The sequence below is a fragment of the Trichosurus vulpecula genome, chromosome 3 (genome assembly GCF_011100635.1).
Source record: "Trichosurus vulpecula isolate mTriVul1 chromosome 3, mTriVul1.pri, whole genome shotgun sequence".
NCBI lineage: Eukaryota > Metazoa > Chordata > Mammalia > Diprotodontia > Phalangeridae > Trichosurus > Trichosurus vulpecula.
The window spans coordinates 143,922,945-143,943,338 of NC_050575.1; the positions used below are offsets into that span (position 1 = coordinate 143,922,945).

The 20,394-nt window shown below is 38.2% G+C and overlaps 1 protein-coding gene across 1 annotated transcript; it reads right to left on the reverse strand.

Annotated features, from left to right (window-relative positions):
• Nucleotides 1-2,561: 2,561 nt before the first annotated feature.
• DNAJA2 (DnaJ heat shock protein family (Hsp40) member A2) lies at nt 2,562-20,046 on the reverse strand. Its single transcript, XM_036749621.1, has 9 exons — nt 19,834-20,046; nt 17,911-17,970; nt 16,609-16,832; nt 13,678-13,758; nt 13,428-13,561; nt 12,173-12,369; nt 5,079-5,223; nt 4,776-4,903; nt 2,562-4,427 (listed from the first exon to the last, which is right to left on the reverse strand). The coding sequence occupies exons 1-9, from the start codon at nt 19,909-19,911 to the stop codon at nt 4,239-4,241; spliced, it is 1,236 nt and encodes a 411-aa protein (XP_036605516.1). The 5' UTR covers nt 19,912-20,046; the 3' UTR covers nt 2,562-4,238.
• Nucleotides 20,047-20,394: the final 348 nt, after the last annotated feature.

A 20,394-nucleotide genomic window follows, 5' to 3' on the forward strand; every position in this document is an offset into this window, starting at 1 on the left:
GAGCCACTGCTATAGAATTAAGTTTTTTAAGTCATGAGTTTATGTAGTATGTCTTAGGAACTGGAGGTATGTGGTTGAGATCAATGTTTTTGCTGGTTTTTATTTAAAAATTTAGTAGCAGCTGTCTTTCATAAACAGTATAATGTCCTTCAGACTCTGGATCAACTTAGTTTGTATTTTTGTGGCTGTTTGTCTAAAGTTGTTTCATAAATTTGGGTTCTCTGGCTTTAAAAATTGAAAGCTATCTACAGCAACCAACCTAGCTTGTTAGGGTTTAATTTAGACCCCTACCAATGGGATGCCAATGTTTTCCTGCAGTATTTTCCCCCCTGTGGGTTCATCTCTTAATTTTTGACTCTCCAAGGCCTTAGACATACTTAGTTCAGTCAGGTGTTGGGGAACTTAATTGTCATTAGTCCCTTAAAGTCCTGGTTTTGTGTATAATGAATGAGAATGGTTTCTTTTTTGTAAACTTCATACCTAGAATAAATAAGAGGTTGAGAATGCTTACCAGTGTTGTCAAAACTCCTTTTGAGGAAGCATCTTCTGTTTAGAGTAAGCACTACATTTTTTCTCCAAATTTCTTAATTGTCTCTATCCTGACTGAAGCTTAATTGAACTTTTGGATGATAAAGACAAACAGAAACACACATTGTACTCTCTGAAAACCTTTATCACATTACCTAGGCTTCAGAATTCCACCCAATTTATTACTAAAGTCTTTCCCACTTGAAATGATCATATGTCCTATTTTCCTCAACTTCTTGTAAACAATATTCATGGTCCCTAGCACTAAATATTAAGTACATTTTATATTAACATAAACTAAGAAGTAAAGCAAGGACAGCTAGGCTATGCAGTGGATAGTGCCTAAAGTCAGGAAGACTGATTCTTGAGTTTAATTCTCACTATCTGTGTGACCCTAGGCAGCAAGTCTTTAACTCTGCCTCAGTTCCACATCTGTAAAATGAGTTGGAGAAGGAAATGGCAAACCACTTGTTATCTTTGCCAAGAAAACCCCAAATGGGGTCATGAAGAGTCAGACATGACTGAAAAACAAAGAAATAAAGCAGTATATTCCCTTGAAGTTCAAGTGTTTTTAATGATAATGCAGAGGATTTAATTAAGTCAATTGCTGTTTCAAGTTCCCTAAAATTTCCACATTCTAGATAGGAGGTGTCAGGTGCTTCCCTTTGATAGTAAATATAAGGCCTTCCTAGGAATGATCAGTTAGCAAGCCAAGAAACTTGAGTTTCTTTGAACCAGCAACCTATCCTTTGAATGAGAGCTCCCAAGTTCATGTAACACAAAGCAAGTAATGAGATGAAAATGAAGATGCTTCCAGACAATTGGCTAAACAATTGGCAGAGTATTGGGTCAATTTCAGTTGCAACTTGGCCGGACAAACTTAAAGTTGGAATAGCATGCACCATGTTGTTTAGAATTGATTAATCCCACTTTTCTAGAACCTTTTGTAGGAAAAAGAAGCTTCCCAGTCACTCTAGCAAAGATCCTAACCAGCTTGCCTGGACTCATTTTGGATTTGTAGTTTTATTTCAGAAGTCTTTTTTTTCCTTAGGTCAAAGTCAAATTGGGTAATAGTAACATACTATGAATCAAAGCTATGTCATTTTCTTTACCTAAATTTTCAATGACTGTACCATTTGATTCACTAACCACTGAGTCTTTTCCTGACACTTTATTGTGGCAGGAACTCATACTGCATTCTGTAATCTTAAAGGTTATGCTGGCAAAGTATTAACTCTGACAGATGCTTTCAGTTCAGGAAAAATTTGTTAGCGTCCATTATGGGCAAAGCATTGTGAATCAAAGATGGAAACAATGGAGGAGCAGAGCTAGAGGGGGCCTTACTCCTACTTTAAATCCCTCATAAAAAGTAAGAGTCCAAGAAAGGTTAACTGATGTGTCCAGTCCCACAGGGATTAAATAAGGAGTTAGGATTTGAACTCAGATGCTCTAATTACAAATCTAATGCTCTTTCCTATTATAATACACCAAGTAGGATAGGATCTGAACAAAGTACTCTAAGGAAGAAAGGGGTTACTTCATCTTTACAGAAATTTATAAACTAATGCTTCCTGAATTGAATTGAGAGATCACTTTCAGTAGGACCTGGATGAACAAAGGCTTAAATGAAGATGGTAGCACCTGATCTAGGTCCTGAGGGAAAATTAAGATGTCACTAGAAAAAGACCAGTATGCTCTAGCTGAGGTGGATGGCCAACAGGATTGCATTTATGTAGGAGAGGGCAAGGCAAGACTTGGGGAAAACTAGTCTAGTTTAGCTGGTACATAGAATGCATTTGAGGGAATAATATGAAATTATTCTCAGAAGACTGACCAAAGCAATTCATGGAAGCCATCTGAGGATTCAGGCTGCTGTCTATAGAATTTGTTCCTGTCCTGATGAAATTTTAGATCTTCTAAAGAAACCCATATGCTTAAAGTATACTAATACTTCAAATTCTGAAGATGTTCTTTGTCTTTCATGCTACTTATCTTTACCTCGGTGGGAGACTGAAAGAAAGATTACACTGAAATACCGTTTTATAAACCTTTATTGGAAAGGCCACAAACTTTAATATTAAGTCACTGTATTTCTTTTGTTCAGTGCTTGTGGGGAAGTAACCTTGGATACAAAAATTACTTTGTTGATTTCTAGCCAAGGCTGGTTTTATTTTTTTGGTACAGTGGAGGTTGTTGGGTAATAACTGAAGTCTCACAGGCCCTGATTATTGTCAGGCATATTTCCCTGAAATTTTCACTCCTTCAGATTTTGCTAGACCTTAGAATGAATGAATCCAAAGTCTTGGTTAGCCAGGCTAATGGATGGCATAACACATAATTGAATAGTTTGGCTTCGTTTCACCTCCTTTCTTATGTGTCCCATTTACAGAAGCTATTAAATGATGTAATAGATAATTTGACTTCTACCTTTTCCCCCTCAAATCATTGTGTTCAATGAACATCTACTTGGGAGTAAAGGAAAGATCAAAGGGTAGAAAGAACAGAAACATAATAACTTCAAAACATTTTTTTTACACCTTCATGTTATAGTTTTACCCAATTTCTCTTACACCAGTTTAACCTTCTTACTTTCCTAAAATTCTAGTAACAATCATTGCTCCCCCAGTTTCAAATACTTAACTGAAAATGGAAGACAGATCATTATTAACTTACTTAACACTTATGAATACAGCACTGTAATAGGTTCTATATAGACATGGTTCTACTACTGATTTGCTGTAACCTTAGTTGAGCCCTATAAAAAGGGAGTATAGAAAGGCATTAGCCTGGCCAGCATTGCTGGGAGGATCAAGACTTAGTGGTTATATAACTTAGATATCCTTGGCTGACACACACTACAAAGTCTCATTTTTATATCAATAAAGCCTGTTTCTACCAAAATCCGACTTTTGTCATTTATAAACTACAAAATGGGCAGGTGCTTAGAGCACAAAAACTTTACACCAATGGGTTTTTTTTAAGGGCTGTTTAAGAAGCAGAACAAGATTTTTTTCCCCCTCTCAATGTGTGTGCATCCCTCTAAAAATGTGACACATGGGAATAATTTCCACCAACTGTTTTTATTACTCAGTTCAGAAACTTTTACAAGATGGTAAAAAATAAAAAAAAAAAAACCCAAAACAAAACAAAAACCTCCCAAAACTTTACAACCATTTTTAATGTAGTTTTTCCATTGTTCCCACTCAGCTCCAAACCCATTGTGTGCAAAGCCCATTGACCATGCATCTAAATGATAGATACAGGCTATGAAATTTCTTTATTCTATTTGTAGCAGCTTATGCAAGTGCAGCCAAATACAAAGCCTCAGGACAAATTGTACACAAACTTTACAATGTAGGAGTTGAATTTAAAATAGGAAACAAAATCTACACAACTGTAAAAATCAAGCACGGATACCAGTACTGAAACTTAGAACCCATGTGAAAGGGAATCTTTTCCTTTCAAGTGCTTTATTCTGCTACAGAACAGTCAAAATGAAGATGTAAAGCTTTGTGGTTAGTTTAAATTATACACTCTCTGTAGATACTATAACCAATTTAAAAGTTACACATACAGCAATAGATGTCCATCAGTTCATCTGGATTGCTTAGACAATCCAGCTAGATCGCTGAAAACAAATCAGGCAAAACTGGAAAGTATTTCCTCTTGTGCAACTTTTCTTTTCTTTTTCTTCTTTTTTAAAGCAATGTTTACTGGTGGGCACACTGTACTCCAGGTCCATGATGGCTACTTTCCTCATCGGAGCTGTCATTATAAGCCTCCCTCCTCTGGCCACCTGCAGAGCCTCGAGTGCTATCAAACTCCTGAAGATCTACCTCTTCTGTATCACCAATCACACTAGGAACTTCAGGTCTAGCTGGAAGAAGGTCTTCAAGTTCCTTTAAAAAAACAAAACAAAACCCAAACAAACCAAAAACTGTTAAATTCTTCAAGGTGACAACTTCAATCTTCCTTTGGACATAATCTAGATGGAAATGCCTTCTTAAAGTGCTACTAAATGAAAAGGGACCGACTACTGATCTTGAATGGAGCAATTACCAGTATAAAACCCCACCAAGCAGGAATGCAAACACCCAAATACAGAAATTTTATGTGAAGAGAACCAGATTTTCATAATCTTGGCAGTATTATAAATTCAGCAACTAAGACTACTAAATAAAAATAACCCTGTATCATTAATGATATAATATCAGATCACTATTTAAATTAGTTGGTAAAACACTTACAGAAAGTTTCTCTGGGCTAATCCAGTTGTTTTCAGGAAACTGTACATCAAACTTTATGTAAAGATCACCTTTTTCAAAGGGATTACGATACTGCGGCATTCCTTCTCCTCGAACTACACGGACACAGCCTTTATATTTGGGAACCCAAAAAGAAAACTATAAATCAGTACGATACTCAGAAAAAATTCGCTTAACATATTCCAGACCTATTTGCTTAGTTTTTAAAATGATGAAACTATACATCTTTATTGACACACCAAAACCAGGAATACATCTAATTATTAGGTCTTTAAAACAAAATACCTGGTTCAATTACTTTGCCAGGTGGATATTTCACCACAATTTGACGGGCATCTAGGTGCTTAAATGTGAACTGAAATCCACATAGTGCTTCAACAAGTCCTATCTTGTGTGTCATATGTAAATCATTTCCATCTCTCTGGAACACCTGTGGATTGAAAAACAGAGGGAGAACAACTTGACCATTAACTGTAGAATCACGGGCTAGAAAGTATATTGAAATATACAAAGGTTGGAAAAAAAATGCTCTGAAAACTTTCATTAATGTTTGGTTAACAGAATTCAGTGTATGAAAAACCCAGTGCCTCTTTGCCTGTTGTCCTCAGAGATAGAAGGAAGGAGGACTTGAAGCAGGTACCTTTATTAGTTAAGCATATTTGGATCCAGATTGAGCTCATCATTGCTCAATTCATCCTAATTAAGCTCTAACAAGAAGTGGTAGGGGAGCTAGGTGGTGCAGTGAGTAGAGCACCGGCCCTGGAGTCAGGAGGACCTGAGTTCAAATCCGGCCTCAGACACTTGACACATGTACTAGCTGTGTGACCTTGGGCAAGTCACTTAACCCCAATTGCCCTGCCCCCCCCCCCCAAAAAAAAGCAAAAAAAAAAAAAAAAAAAAGAAGTGGTTCATTCATGTCTTGAAGGCAGAAGTTACAATTCTGAAGCAAAGTAGTGAAGGGCTATATTTGTTATTTACTTTTTTTTAATAGGACAGCTATTGCCAGTTTTTCTCAGGTTCCCTGACCTGGGGACTTAATAATAATAACTAATTGTTCAACACCCATGTGTCCAGCTTTGTGTTCAAGTCACACTGGGGTAAGGACAGGGCATGACACATTACCCTGCCTTAAAGGAACTGGCAGTCACATGTGGGAGTTGGGAAATAAGAACTGGACCTGAAACAAATAAGAGAATATGGGCATATAACTATACAAGAGCTAAACTGTGTGGTACAGATTCCAGGTAATAAAGCAAGTGAAGAAGGGAATCAGCAAAGGCTAGAAAAGATAAGGGAAAAGTATCTCTTAAAAGAATGGACAGGATTGGGACTGGAAGAAGACATTTTAGATAATGTGAGGAAAAGCCAAGGCAAGAGAGCAATTAAGATGTGTCTAGAGACATTTATTAAGAATATATTGCATATATTACAGAAGAGAGAGTAGAGAGTGGGAGAGATAATGTAGAGGTGGTGTGATTTATGAAGAGTCATGAAAATTTGACAGAAGAGTTTGGTCCTGAAGTGGTGGGAAATAGGGAGTCAAAGGTTTCTGAGCTGAAGTGACAGGATAAATTCGTATATTAGGAAGATTCATCTGATGGCACGATGCAAGACGGATTGAAGGGGAAAAAAAATGCAGAAAGGGCAACAAGAAGGCCATTGCAATAATACAACAGTGGAGTATTAGGGTCCCAGTCTATTGTCAAAGGAATGCAGGATTTTTGTTTTATCCAAAACACCAATATATTAACATGCTGATTGAAAATTTCAAGGTATACAAGCAGCCTGGGGGCATAGTGCATTGAACACTTTAAATCAGGAAAACCTCAGACATTTACTAGCTGTGTGACCCTGGGCAAGTCACTTAAACTCTTTCAGCCTGTTTTCCTCACCGGTAAAATGAGACTAATAGCACTTACCTCAAAAAAGAGTTGAAGGATCAAATGATCTATCATATAAAGCACTCTGCAAACCTTAAAATGCTATATATGTTAGCCATTATTTTTATACAATATAGCATCCGCCTTGTTCCAAATTCTTGTACAAATTTGATTTTACAACTTTTGTGAATAATGAACAAGAGTTCCTGAACTATAAACTATAATTAGCTCTAAGTGGATAGGTGCATATTAATCAACAACATAAACAGCAATAGCAAATATTTCCTTTGTAATTTAATATTTGCAAAGCATTTTGAATACATTCTTATATAGTCCCCTCCAAGTATTACAGATATTAGGTCTATTTCACAGAAGAGGAAAGAAACCGAGATTCAGAAGGCCAAAACAACTTGTCCATAGTCACAGAACTGGTTAAGTGTCAGAGATGGTATTCAAATCTTTCCTCATTTCAAGTTCAGTGCTTACACCAAATGATGCTATCTTAAACATACCAAAATGATCTTGATTATTACCCTATTGTCTGAAATTTCTACCATAACAGTCGGTCCTTTGAGTTGAGATAGATTAGAAAGGCCCTCATTTTAAACAGAAATATAGACTGACTCCAATTTACAAGCAGGCTACCAAAATCCAATTCATAACACTGTTTGAAACTCTGAATTCATTTAAAAAAAAAGTTATAAATAGTCTGGTTAATCTATAATATTAGCTAATCATATTGGTATAGGGAACTATATACAACAAATACCAATGTTGATCAGCTCCTCCACTTCAAGGTTTACTTAGTCTGAAGAATTATAAGGGGTACTAAGAGTTGAACAACTTGATTAAGTACTGTCATCTTGAACTTGGTGGAACTTGAATTTAGGTTTTCCTGCCAGCTCTTTACACACTATTTTACACTGCCTCTCATGACATAGATGAAATATGAAAAATATTAGAAAACAATATTGCTGTATTTTTAGCTTCTAGGCATAGAATAAAATAAACCGGCCAAGAAAAAAAACTATCTTGAATGCTAATGCTTTAGGAAAAAGATTTAAATTAGAGAATAAGGTCGTGAATGGACAGGGATAAATGTAGAGATCTAGTTTTGCTATTGCTTGTATAATGTATAATCTTGGGCAATCCTCTTTCCCACAACGGGCCTCTTGATTTCTTCTTTATAAAATAAAGGAGTTGGACTCAATTCCAAAATAAGAGTATACACTGCTCCCTCCCCCAAATCAAATGAGAGGCTTGTTTGTACGAGTGATGCAACCTCAAGGAAGGAGATATAAGGAGCAAGTACAATGCTAATCCAGCAAATGTGCAATCTTCCTTACTTCATATATCCCTTACCCTAGAGGAGCTGTTGGTTTGAAGTACAAAGTTTAGCTATTTTAATGTAGTTTGGGTTGATCAATGCTAATGTACAAACCACTTTGAGCTTCTGGTGTGTGTAGGAGGAATAATGTTTGGCACTACAAAAAGCATCAACAAATTTCATATCTGTGCAACACACAATATGGGAGTTGTGGTATGAGAAACTTTATTTTTGCTTTTACTTAAATTTTAGCTTTTGAACTTTATGGGAAAGTATACAAAATATGGAAAGTACCTTAAACCTGGATTTTATTAGTATATGTGTCTTCTGAAAAAGAAGGTTGTTTATTTCATTTTATCCTATTGGCAGGATAAACTAGAGAAGTAAGCATAAGGCATTTCTGAAAAACTAAAAAGAAGTGAGGGAATCTCTTGGTCAAAGCATGGCGGGCTACATGAACCCAGAAGAAAGCTAAATACCTAACACAACCAGCTCTTGACTATTTATACTGTTTTAACAGATGCAATAAAATAACAGATCTTGATTTTTTAAAATCTCATAGAATGTATTGTCTGTTGTTTTGATAGCAGACTTGGTAGGGAATCATGGTGGTGCTATATAAGACTGCTAAGAGATGTCTGTCCGTAAGTGATAGTACATGTATTCAGTGTGCTTTTCCATGGCTACTAAAGACATTTTTGTCTTCTAAGACAAAAGATTAAACAGCTTGTGGTCACATTTTCCTTTCGACAGAAATTAGGAAAGCCATACGTCTTATGTGCATAAAAAACAAACACAATCAAAAACTACATTTTTAAAAAAACAGTAAATAATCCCTAGAGATATTCAAATTTGTTTCTGCTACAACACAACATTCTAACCCTGGAGGCCCTCACTCCTTCTGGCCTCACTACACAGTACAAGTTCTGTTCTAGGTAAGCAGGCCCTCTTCTCTTTTCTCTTTATAATACTATTTCACTTAGCATTCTCATCAGTTCCCTTGGGCTGTTATTACCTCCATGCAGATGATTCTCAGATCTACCTATCCTCTGTGAGCTACAATCTACCATCACTAACTGCTTTTTGGACATCTCAAACTGGGTGTCCTCTGATATCTCAAATTCAAAATGTCCAAAACAGAACTTATGATCTTTACACCCAAAGCCTCCCCTTTTCTGAACTTACCTATTACTGTTGAGGGCACTACCATTCTCCCTACACCTAGGATTGAAACCTTGGTGTCACTCTGGACTCTAACTCATCCCTCATACCTAATCCACTGCCAGATAGTATTCTTTCTACCTTCACAACAGCTTTTTTTAAAAAATTCTTTTATCTAAAAAAAATTATATATATATATATGTAGTTTCCAACATTCATTTCCACAAGATTGAGTTACAAATTTTCTCCCCATTTCTACTCCCCCCCCCCCACCCCAAGATGTCAGGTATTCTGATTGTCCCTTTCCCCAGTCTGCCCTCCTTTCTATCACCCCACCCCATCCCTTTTCCCCTTACTTTCTTGTAGGGCAAGATAGATTTCTATACCCCATTGTCGGTATATCTTATTTCCCAGTTGCATGTAAAAACAATATTTTTTAAAAAATTTGTTTTTAGAACTGAGTTCCACAGTCTCTCCTTTCTTCCCTCCCTACCCACCCCTCCTTGAGAAGGCAAGCAATTCAATACAGATTATACATGTATCATTATGCAAAACACTTCCATAATAGCCATGTTGTGAAGGACTATTTTCCCCTCTATCCTATCCCATCCCCCTTTATTCAATTTCCTCCTTTGACCCTGTCCCTTTTTAAGTGTTTGCTTTTGACTACCTCCTCTCCCAATCTGCCCTCCCTTCTATCATCCCCACCCCCTTATCCTCTTCCCTCCTACTTTCCTGTAGGGCAAGGTACCCAAATGAGTGGGTATGTTATTCCCTCCTTAAGCCAAATACAACAAAAGCAAGATTCACTCATTCCCTTTCATCTACCCCTCTTTCCTTCCATTATAGCTGCTTTTCCCCACAATGTTTCTTGTACGTCCCCTCTTGTAAGTCCACTTACACAACTATCACTTTAGATGAGGTCCTTATCACTTCTCATCTGAATTATCGCAATAGCCTTTTGAAAGGTCTCCATGCCTTAAGTCTGGTATCAGCCCAATCCACCTTCCACTCAGCTGCTAAGATGGTTTTCTTAAAGCATAGGTAGGCCTAATCATGCCATTCCCCTGTACTCAAAGTCCAGTGGCTCCCTATCACTTCTAGAATCAAATATAAAGTTCTGTGTTTGCCATCTAAAGTTCTTCATAATCAGATCCCTTCCTACCAGCTTACCTTTCCAGTTTTCTTACACTTTTAATTCTCTCCATGCATTTGTACTGGCCTACTTGCTGTGCCCTCTCTGCCACTGTCTGGCTGTCCCATGCCCACTATACCTCTTCACTCCTGCCTCAGTTTCCCTATCCTTCAAGACTCAACTAAAATCTCACTGTCTTCAGGAAGCCTTTCTCCATCCCCCCAACTGATACTGCCTACCTCTCTGAGATTAACTTATATTCAGTCTGTATATATTTTGTATGTACGTAATTATCTACATGTTGTCTTGTCTTCCCCTGTTTGAATGGGAGGATTCTTGAATACAGGTATTATTTTTGCCTTTCTTTGTATTCTCAGCATTTCCTGGCACATAATAAATGCTGGCTGACTGTTATAAGTAAAACATGAAAAAACTGCATCCACATCAGATAAATTTACAATGCTTAACATAAAATTCCCAATGCAGCAGTGGTCAAAAGACACAAAAAGATAATTTACAAAGGAGACAATATAAACTTAATCATATGAAAAGATGCTCCAGTTACTTAATAATCTGAGAAATGCAAATCAAAATCAAGATATCTTATATTTACTAGAATAGCAAAACTAGAGAAAAAAGGATAAGATCTTAATGGGATGATGGGGAGAAAGGCACGCTAATTTGTTGGTGAGACTGATGTAAAAACTCAGAACAAAAATATGAAATAATTTCAAAATTGTGCATACTTTCAAACCCATGATTCTAAAAGAATCATGAAAAGGCCCTATTTGTACAAAAATATTTGTATTTTTCTCTGTAATTAGGTCAACCCATAGGTCCAACTATTAGAGAATAACTAAATCATACTGCAATTATTACAGTGCTATGAATAACACTAACTATAAAGCACATAAAGAATTAGATGAAATGATATATAATGAGTGAAATCAGAACCAGGGTCAAAGGTGGTAAAACTTGTAATTCCCAAAGTGGCCAAAGAACAGAAGTATTTTCTTTGCCTGCTCCTTAACTCCCATTTGCCATGTTAAAGGATAAGGATTTAGGGTGAGATGCCACCTCCTGATTTGTGTGATTTTTTTTTTTGTTGCTGCTAGTTAAGTTTATGATGAAAAACATTGCTATTGCATGTTCTGATTCAGAGCGTTCTGGTTTCCTCAGAGAGTAAAGCTGAAATAAACACTCCAATTTTGACCAACTGTTCAATTTCCTTTCATTGGCTTTGAATAGAAGGTAACAAGGAAAATAAAACAGGTATGTTTTAACAGTGCAATTTATCATTCTGGTAAGTCAAAATTCAGGGTAATCTTTATCCTAACCTTCGTTGTTTTCTACTTTAGAGATCTGGTTAATCTCCTCACCAAGCAAAAATTTTAGGGTGAACAATCTGCCAGTATTAACTTTAAAAGGTAACTTTCCTCCTATTTGCCATTATGTTTGTCTTAGACTAACAATGCAAATAAGACTCACTGAAAACTAGATACGGATGTAAGATGTGACCACAGGGTTTCATTTTTGAATGACTAACTTAAAATAACTTTAAAAATAACTGCTAAATGAACATAAAAAACACTTCTTTAATTTATACTGCATCCACAATTCAATATAAATTTATTAAACACCTACTCATTTAGCACTAATGGCAGCCATTAATGATGATAGCTAAACTGAGGTGCTGAGAATATCCTATCACCTCAAACTGAAACCATCCTCTGCACTTTCCCTAACAGGAACCATTTGCCAATTCCCCCTTAGGCTCAACCAAAGTAATGTGGCTGCCATAGCCAACACAATTTGTTAGAGAGAAAACTGAATGTGGCAATGCCACAAATCTAGTTATACCAATTAAAGAAATTACCTCATGCTCCTTCTCTTGTAGCAAAAGAACAATGTCTCCTGGTTCCACTCCTGGGGCTTGGTCTGCTTCTCCAGTAAATGTAATTCTCTGTCCATGTTTCATGCCTTTATCTACATGGACTTCAAGAATCTTCACTTCTTTTATCACCTTCTTTCCTTCACATTTTTTACAACGATCTTTCTCATTAATTACTTCTCCTAGAAAGATTGAAAGGGAAAAATTGCTGAGCTTATGAAGGAGAAATATTATAGTATTTTTAAAGCATGTATATATAAATAAGTTATTCATATTTTTGTTGGTTTAAAAAAAAAAAACAACCTTTGCCTGGAATTTCATTTTAACATATACATTCTGTTAAAAGGGTGCCATTATGGCTATCAAAGAGAAAGAAACACTCTTACTGACTACCATTGAGGACTGAGTTACTCATTCTGATTTATTACTATGATATATATGAAACAGAAAACCTTCAGTTCTCCATGGCTTAAGGACCCCATCACATTAAAAAAAAAAGTAGTGACCTACCTTTTATGTGATTTTTTACCATGGACAAATCAGTAACCCTAAGTATTTTTAAATAATTTTTTTTCAATGAAGAAAAATCCATTTTATCTCCTCCCCCTTCCCCCCAACTCTGGAAAAAGGGGAAAAAAAAAGCAACCCTTGTTACAAATGTGAATAAGCAAGCAAAACGAATTCTACCCGGTCATGCCTAAAAAATTAATGTCTCAGTCAAGACTGCTATCACCTCTCTTCCTTCATGAGGTGGGTAAGCATATTCCATCTTGTAACCCTAAGCATTTTAATTATAATTAGAAAGTGTTACTTTGTCTCCCCCTGCTAATATCTATCCTTCCTGGAAGTAAAAACTAATTTTAAATCCTCCACTTATCTAAATGTTAACTGAATCAACTTGCTGTCACCCACTCCATTCAAATAACCTTTAAAATGAAACGGAAGAGTGAAATTATTCTAGGGTTTGTACTTCAAGAAGGAAATAGAACTGTTTATCATCTATCTTATTGGAGATGAAACATCTCAAACCAGTTTAGAACACATGGTAATAGTGTCATTTATTTTGCTGATGAAGAATGGATTACAGTACTATTCATTCTTCTTGTTAGTACTAAAGCTATTAGGTTTATAGGCAATAGGTGAATAAGAACGCTGAAAAACAAAACGAGAGCAACTCAATCCATTTGCTCTGTTTCTAACCCTTTTCAACAAGAGCAAAGGAAAAGAAATGTTGGCATACCTTCTCCATTACAATCGGAGCACACAGACTGCATCTGCTGTACCATCCCAGGAGCCAGCTGTCTTATCATTATTCGTACACCTCGACCCCGACACGCACTACATTTCTGAACAGCTCCTGTCTTGCCACCTTGGCTAAAGATGAAGCAAATTTCTTACAGAGGCTTTAAAAAAACACCCATGGTATAGGACTTTGATGTGTTATTAAAAGAACTGAAGGAAATCTTCCTAATAAGACAAAATACACTTACCCACTGCATGCACTACAAAGAACATTTTTGCTAAGTTGCAGTTTGGTAGTCTTGCCATTATAAAGATCTTCTAAAGACACCCTGAAAATATAAAAATAAATTAAGATCAACTTCCAGCATTGCTGAATCAGCATAAAGAACTAAGTTGTCCTTTCATATCCAATTCCACTAAAACTTTTTACAATAGAGAATTGCTAAGTAATCCTTTTAAAATCAATTCAATTGATGTTTTATTTTTGTGGTTAGAGTATGAAGCCAGATTTTTTTTTTATTACCCGTCGAATATGGTAAGTAGGACTTCCCATATTTCAGAGTATAAAGCCAAGCTCTCTGGTTTCTGTTCTTCTAAATGCACTGATAAGATTGTTGACAGGAACAAAATTCCACTACAGCTTGGGGAAAGGTGGAGAGAGGGAGGGGGCCCTTGAAAGACATTCAGACATAGGAGGCTTAGTGGCCTTAGTCTGTAGTATATAGATAGATACAATGAGAGTTACCCTCCAGATTAAAACAAAAAGATGCCAGTTTACTCCATTTCCTGTTTTCCAGCCCTTTTCAACAAAACCACAGTAGAGGAAAAAGGCATACCTTCTCAAATTGCAATCAGAGCACACTGCAAATGCTGCACTATCACTGGAGACAAAATGGACTGACTCAACTTTAGGACACACATCCTGTGTCTGAGCTATTCTGATTGGTGAGTCAATGAGGGCAAACTCAAACAGTTCACTGTAATCTACATGGCTCCAGACCATGTCTCTAGCCTTTCACCTTCATCATCTTTCTTCTTATATGCATTTACAACCATTGTCCTCTCCTTGCTCTGGGAATAGTAATCAAATCAATACTTTCATTGCTTCTGGAAAGAGCAATGGAATCAATCGACTCCTCACATCCCTGTGGCTTCTCAAACCAAAACCCCATTCCTTGGCCACCATTTTTCATTAGATTGTAAATTTCTTGAGGGCAGAGGTAATCTTCAACTTTAGTTTTATTCTCAGCAATCAACATAGTGCTTGGCATAAAGTAAAGGCTTAATAAAATTTTTTCACCCAAGTAATGGAAGAAACCTTTGAAGACTATAGTAGATAAAACTTCAACAAAAGAAACCCTGAAGTTTCACACTCTATTCCAGCCAATTTCAAGCTGGTCTATATACAATGAAATATTTTAAAAATAATTATAAATGGACCAGCATTTAGCAAAAGCAAACTTGTAATACATGACATGCATTCTTACCAACTATGTCCTGTTATGCTTTACAATCTTTTGGTGGACTGTCAGTTTTTAAGGCTGAAAAATTAATCACTCTGCAAGTCAATTTAGTGATGAGATAGGCTGGTTCTCACAATGGAGGATCTGTCTGAACCCATACTAGAAAACTTTCTAGCTTGACAGAACCTGCTAGAGTTGTACTCTACTTGGAGAACCCAGAATAGATCACCACCACAAACCCCACTGAAAAAAAAAGGACTTTAGTGGAGGAGTCAAGTTGGTCCTAAATGATTTACTATTTAGGTCAAAATTATCAATATATTCTACTGGCATGTAAAGGGCCTATAGGTAAAAACGGTGAGTGACTACATTTCTGGTAATGACACCTCTATAGCTCAGACAACATTCTGTATTTGAAAATATCTAATGGTTTAAAGGAAAATTTAAAATATGATGAAGAAATGTATTGTAACCATGTTTTTCTGTCTCCAAATGACCCCAATATTACAAATAGAGGAAACTAAACATTTAAGACAGAATAAAGAAATCCTAGTCACAAACTTGGAACCATGCAGATACAAAGCTTGTTCTAAGAAAATGTAAAGGAACCATAAATCCAAAAGGTACAGTATTTTCAGTCATTTGGGAAAAAAACAGAAAAACCCAAACCCCACAATACTCCAAATTACCTTAATATCACAACTGACTGAAGCTATATGCAAGACAGTACAAAGAAATCCTAGTCTCACACTTGGAAGCTGTATAGATACAAAGGTTTGATCTAAGAAAATATAAGAGAAGCTTAAAACCAAGAGATATAGTATTTTCAATCATTTGGGGGGAAAAGTATCTTGACTGAGATAAAGATGAAGGTTAAACAAAAACATGATGGACTAAATTCATACCTCACTGGAATAGAGCAGAAAATTTTCATATGGTTTTCCCAAAAAATTAAAAAAGGGAAAACACATCCTTTAAATCCAAGTTGTTGGTTTTTTTTTTTTTTTTTTTAGAAAAAAGACAAAAAGTGATTAAGTTCATATAGGATTCCATTTTTTCTTCAAATGTAAAAGCTAGGTACTGGAAACACTGACAATTAGAGTACCTAATTTTCTGAAACTTAGAATTTCTCCAAAGTTAGTTTAGTCCATATAACACTTAACAGATAATAAAACCTTCTATGTTACATAATATGAAACTGCCATTTTCAAATCTTAGAGGACTTCTAGGTTCCAAGTGTAAGATCAAGGTCAGAAACTAATCATATGCTGGCAGGTTAGTGTAGGCTAAAAGCCAACATACTCCACCAGAAACCAATTTAGGGGCTTATGCTAAGGATCAAATAATCTGTGATTTTACTTGTAAACAAAAACCAACCCTCATATGAAAGTCACTCAACTTGATGGTTTCTAACCAGAGTTAAAACAAACATTTAATTACTTCAAAACAAAACAGCCTTGAAGATTTAGGTCATATAAACAAGCAGCCTCAGAGGCACTCCACAAAAGCACCTTCCAACAAAGTGAAAGAGACTAAACACAGATCAAAATCTGAACTAAAGTACAGCCAGGTACCTTGTATAATAAAATCAGTTTCATGGAAGGGCCCACACACAAAAAATACTTTTTCTGATATGCAATAAAACTTCTACAGAAATCATTTTTATTCAATGAGTATATTAGCTTATAATAACTGGGTTATTAAAAAAATACTCACTTGAGTGGATGCATCATGTCCTCGCCTCTTCTTCTGCCATTTCGACTTCTATTTTGATTACCCATAAAACTGAACAATCCTCCACCAAAAATGTGAGAAAAAATATCATCCATGCCACTGCCTCCACCACTACCTTCTCGAAGGCCTTGTTCTCCATATCGATCATATAACTCCCGTTTCTCAGGGTTTGATAAAACTTCATATGCAAAACTTATTTCTTTGAACTACAAAAGAAAATAAAAACAAAATGAATTTTAGTGCTGGAAGGGACCTTAGAGTTCTTCTATTTGGACACAGAAACAGGACTAGAAGGTAGCTCCTCTAACTTTTTTCAAAGCTCTCTATTATTAATAATCTGTCTTCTCAGTCTTTTAGAAGAAAAAAACAACCAACTCTCCACTATTCATGGTAACAAGGATTAATGCTAAAAATATTTTCATTTTGCTTTGTTATTTTCCCACTGCAGCAAAATGACTCTCTCGATTATATTCTGCTTTGGCTAACATTAAAATCTGTTTATATTACTGTCTAACCACACACTGACAGAAGTGGTATAGCAATCAACCTCTAATTAAAAACCTGCTGCACTGTATCCAAATATTGTTAATCGAAATTTATAGCATGCAGAACTGGAAATAATCTTCTAAGTCATCTAATCCAAGCCTGTTATTTTACATGAGGAAACTAAGGCCCAGAAAACAAGTGACTCACTCAAGGTAACACATCTAAGTCTTTCCATTACACTATGATGTCTCTTTCTGTACTTTTGCTTGTGCTGTTTCCCCACCCAATGATTTACTGACCAACTCTTTAATGCCCAAAGGAAATATCAACTCCTAAGGAAAACTTCACAATTCCTTCCCTTCAGTAACTTCTTTCACCCCAACTCAGACCTAATATGACCTTTTGCTTGAAAATCTTATGTACTTATGCATTATCATATATTAGCTATTTTTTGTGTGCCTCCCCATATAGTCTATAAATGCCCTAAGGACAGGGACATTTACTTTATGAAGGGAAATCCAAGAGTCATTTATGTACACAATAGCCTCCAAACAGTCTTACAGTCTAAAGAAACAGAAGCTACAATTTTTTAGATTAATTATTTTAGTCTTATCTCCTTCAGCTCTTTTAAAAAAGTGTTTTTGCTATACAACTTACATTACTCTTCAAGCCAATGAGACCTGGTTTTGTCAGCATATGCAAGAAAATATTTCTTTTCAAAAGGAGCACAACCAATCTAAGTTTAAAAGCTAAACATCTTGGAAGATAAAGACAAAATCCCAAGTATCTAAAACTTACTTTGTCCCCTGCGTTTGGATTCTTATCAGGATGGTATTCCTTGGCCAGCTTTCTATAAGCCTTTGAGAAAGGACAACGACAAGTTATTCACAATAGTTATGACTATTTTAACTTGTACTTTTTTGAGGAAGAATTTTAAGTAAAAAAAAAAAATTCACTAAGCTTACATCCTAAATATATACATCTCTTTTCCACTAGGATAGTTATTTAATAATTTCAGTTTCTATATTATTTGCTTATGTAACCAAAACATCCCCAGTTACAATTACTGTTGGAGTGAAGGGCTTAAAAATGAGATACAAATAATACAGTGAGAAGAAAATAATAATGGAACATTGTTTCAGCATCTCACTTACTCCAGAGTGTTTTATATAATTTACTTAAGTGCTAGTAGTTAATGAATATTCAGAACGGACTGTAAATAAGCTCAAGTAGATGTCCAAAGCGACTGCCTCGAGTCCCTCCCCCTCCCCACACCAGGAACAGAAACTACTAAACACGTTTACGACTCGTTTTCATACAGGAATGCTCTGGGTAATTCTATCATATTGTGATCTCTAGCTTGGTAGAGTTGGAAATACATGCCAAACTATATGGTTAAACATATATTTTACTAAAGCCTTCACGCAGAGAAATGAATTATATAATAGCAAACCACTTCCGGTAAGGTGACAGGAAGCCCATTTTCAGAGATTTTACTCCCAGCAGTCCTAAGCCTCATTGCCTAGGGCTATTCCATTTCAGCCGGTACACAAATTTTGATTCTACATCCGAAGGATGCAATGAGGATTAATTAAATATCTTAAGTGCTCTGAAATTCTCGGATGAAAGACTGCAGTACTACAAGGAAGTAACGAGGTCTTCCATTTTTCTTTTTTTTTTTTTAACTGAGGGCTTCAAGTGTTTACTTCAGACCAAGTGCTAGTTTCATACCACCAGAACCAACAATTTGAATGACCAGGCTTCACAACAATGCACCCCAACGTGCCTATGTGCTACGCCCCAGTTTAGTCACCCATGCCGACGAGGCACTGCATGTTACGAAGCAGCAACATCGCCCATGAAAACAGTTCTCACATCATTCACAGCTGCTCCAATGTCAGCAGGAGCTCGGGGCCAGGTGATGCCAGGAGCCTTTTCCTAGCACGAGACCTTAAGTCCTCAGCCCTTAGGACCATGAGTAGAGAGAGCCCGGAGGAGGGGCAAAAAAGCTTTGGCCACTCACTGATAACACAGTGGAAAGATTCTTTCCCAACTAGCCTTCTCCCTCGTCCCAACGCACACACCCCTTTTATCTGTGGCTGCCTTAGGAAGGAAGGGGTAAAGGCCGGGCTGAGGATGCACTCATGTGCGTTGGTTCAACCTGTTCTTCCAGGGGTGGTGACCTCGGCACCGGGATGCGAGGGAGGTGGGGCGGCTCTCGGGGCCGGCCACAGGGCGGAGGTTTCTGTGCCTGGGCCTCGGGGGTGTTCCTCGTTTAGGGGAAGGTACAGCCCGAAAAAGCGAGTGGGAGGCCCCAGGACGGCTCCCCGGGGAGCCCCGGCCTCCATTTCCGCCCGGCATCGCGACTCCCAAGGTCAGCGGGATGAGCAGGATCCGGGGGGGTGGGGGTGGGGGGGGAGGCACCGGTGCGGCGGCGGCGGCAGGAAGCCGGAGGAGGAAGGGAGCCGCCTGGAGGCCGAGGCCCGGGCGCCGCATGTGGGCCCCAGCCAGGCCTGCTCCGCTTTCCCCGGCAGGCCCCGGCGGGGCCTCAAGTCCCGGACGCTGTACAGCCACTCGCGCCGCCGGGCCGCTCTCCCCGCCGGGGCTGACCAGCTCTAAACCTGCCCCGCGCCTGGGCCCGAGCCCGAGTCCCGGCCCCGCGCCGCCCGCTCGCCCGCCGGCCGGCCGGCCCCGCGCCGCACCGCCCGCGCATGCCGCTACCTTCTTCAGCTCGTTCTCGCTGGCGCCTGGAGGGACCCCGAGGATGTCGTAGAGCTTCGTATCGGCCACGTTCGCCATCGCGGGGCAGAGGGCGGGAGACGGCAGAAAGCGGCGGCGAACCCGGGCCCTCGAGAGGCGGCAGCGGCGGCGGCTGAGGAGAAGGAGAAGCGAGAGGAGGAGGGAAGAAGAGGAGGGGCTGAACTCCGACCCCACGTAAACGTCGGAAACTAGCCCCGCCCCCCTCGATGCCGGACGCAGCGGCGCAGCCGAGCCCCTCCCATCGGGGAAATGGCTGGGACGGGCAGTTGGAGGGCTAGCTGCGGGGGGCGGGGAGGTTGAGCCGGCTTAACGTTGGGGCATTGGCTCCGGCGGGGCAGAAGCCGAAAATATCCCGGAGGTTTCTGGTTTTTTGGTTTGTTTTTTGGTCGTGGAGGGAAAATACTGGGTAAAACTTGACAGTGACTTCAGAGCTCCCCTCAAACTTGGAAATCCTCGTGGTCACGCGTCATGATCGCGGCGGGAGACTTTGGAAACCGTCTAGACCTGATCTCTCGATTTACA

What these genes read in the sequence shown, in the direction of transcription:
- DNAJA2 (XM_036749621.1), bottom strand. Translation starts at nt 19,911, where the DNA reads ATGGCGAACGTGGCCGATACGAAGCTCTACGACATCCTCGGGGTCCCT. An exon ending in GCGAGAACGAGCTGAAGAAG is followed by an intron (nt 17,971 to 19,833) that starts GTAGCGGCATGC and finishes CCTTTCTCAAAG; the next exon opens with GCTTATAGAAAGCTGGCCAA. An exon ending in TTAGCCCAGAGAAACTTTCT is followed by an intron (nt 4,428 to 4,775) that starts GTAAGTGTTTTA and finishes GTTTTTTTAAAG; the next exon opens with GAACTTGAAGACCTTCTTCC.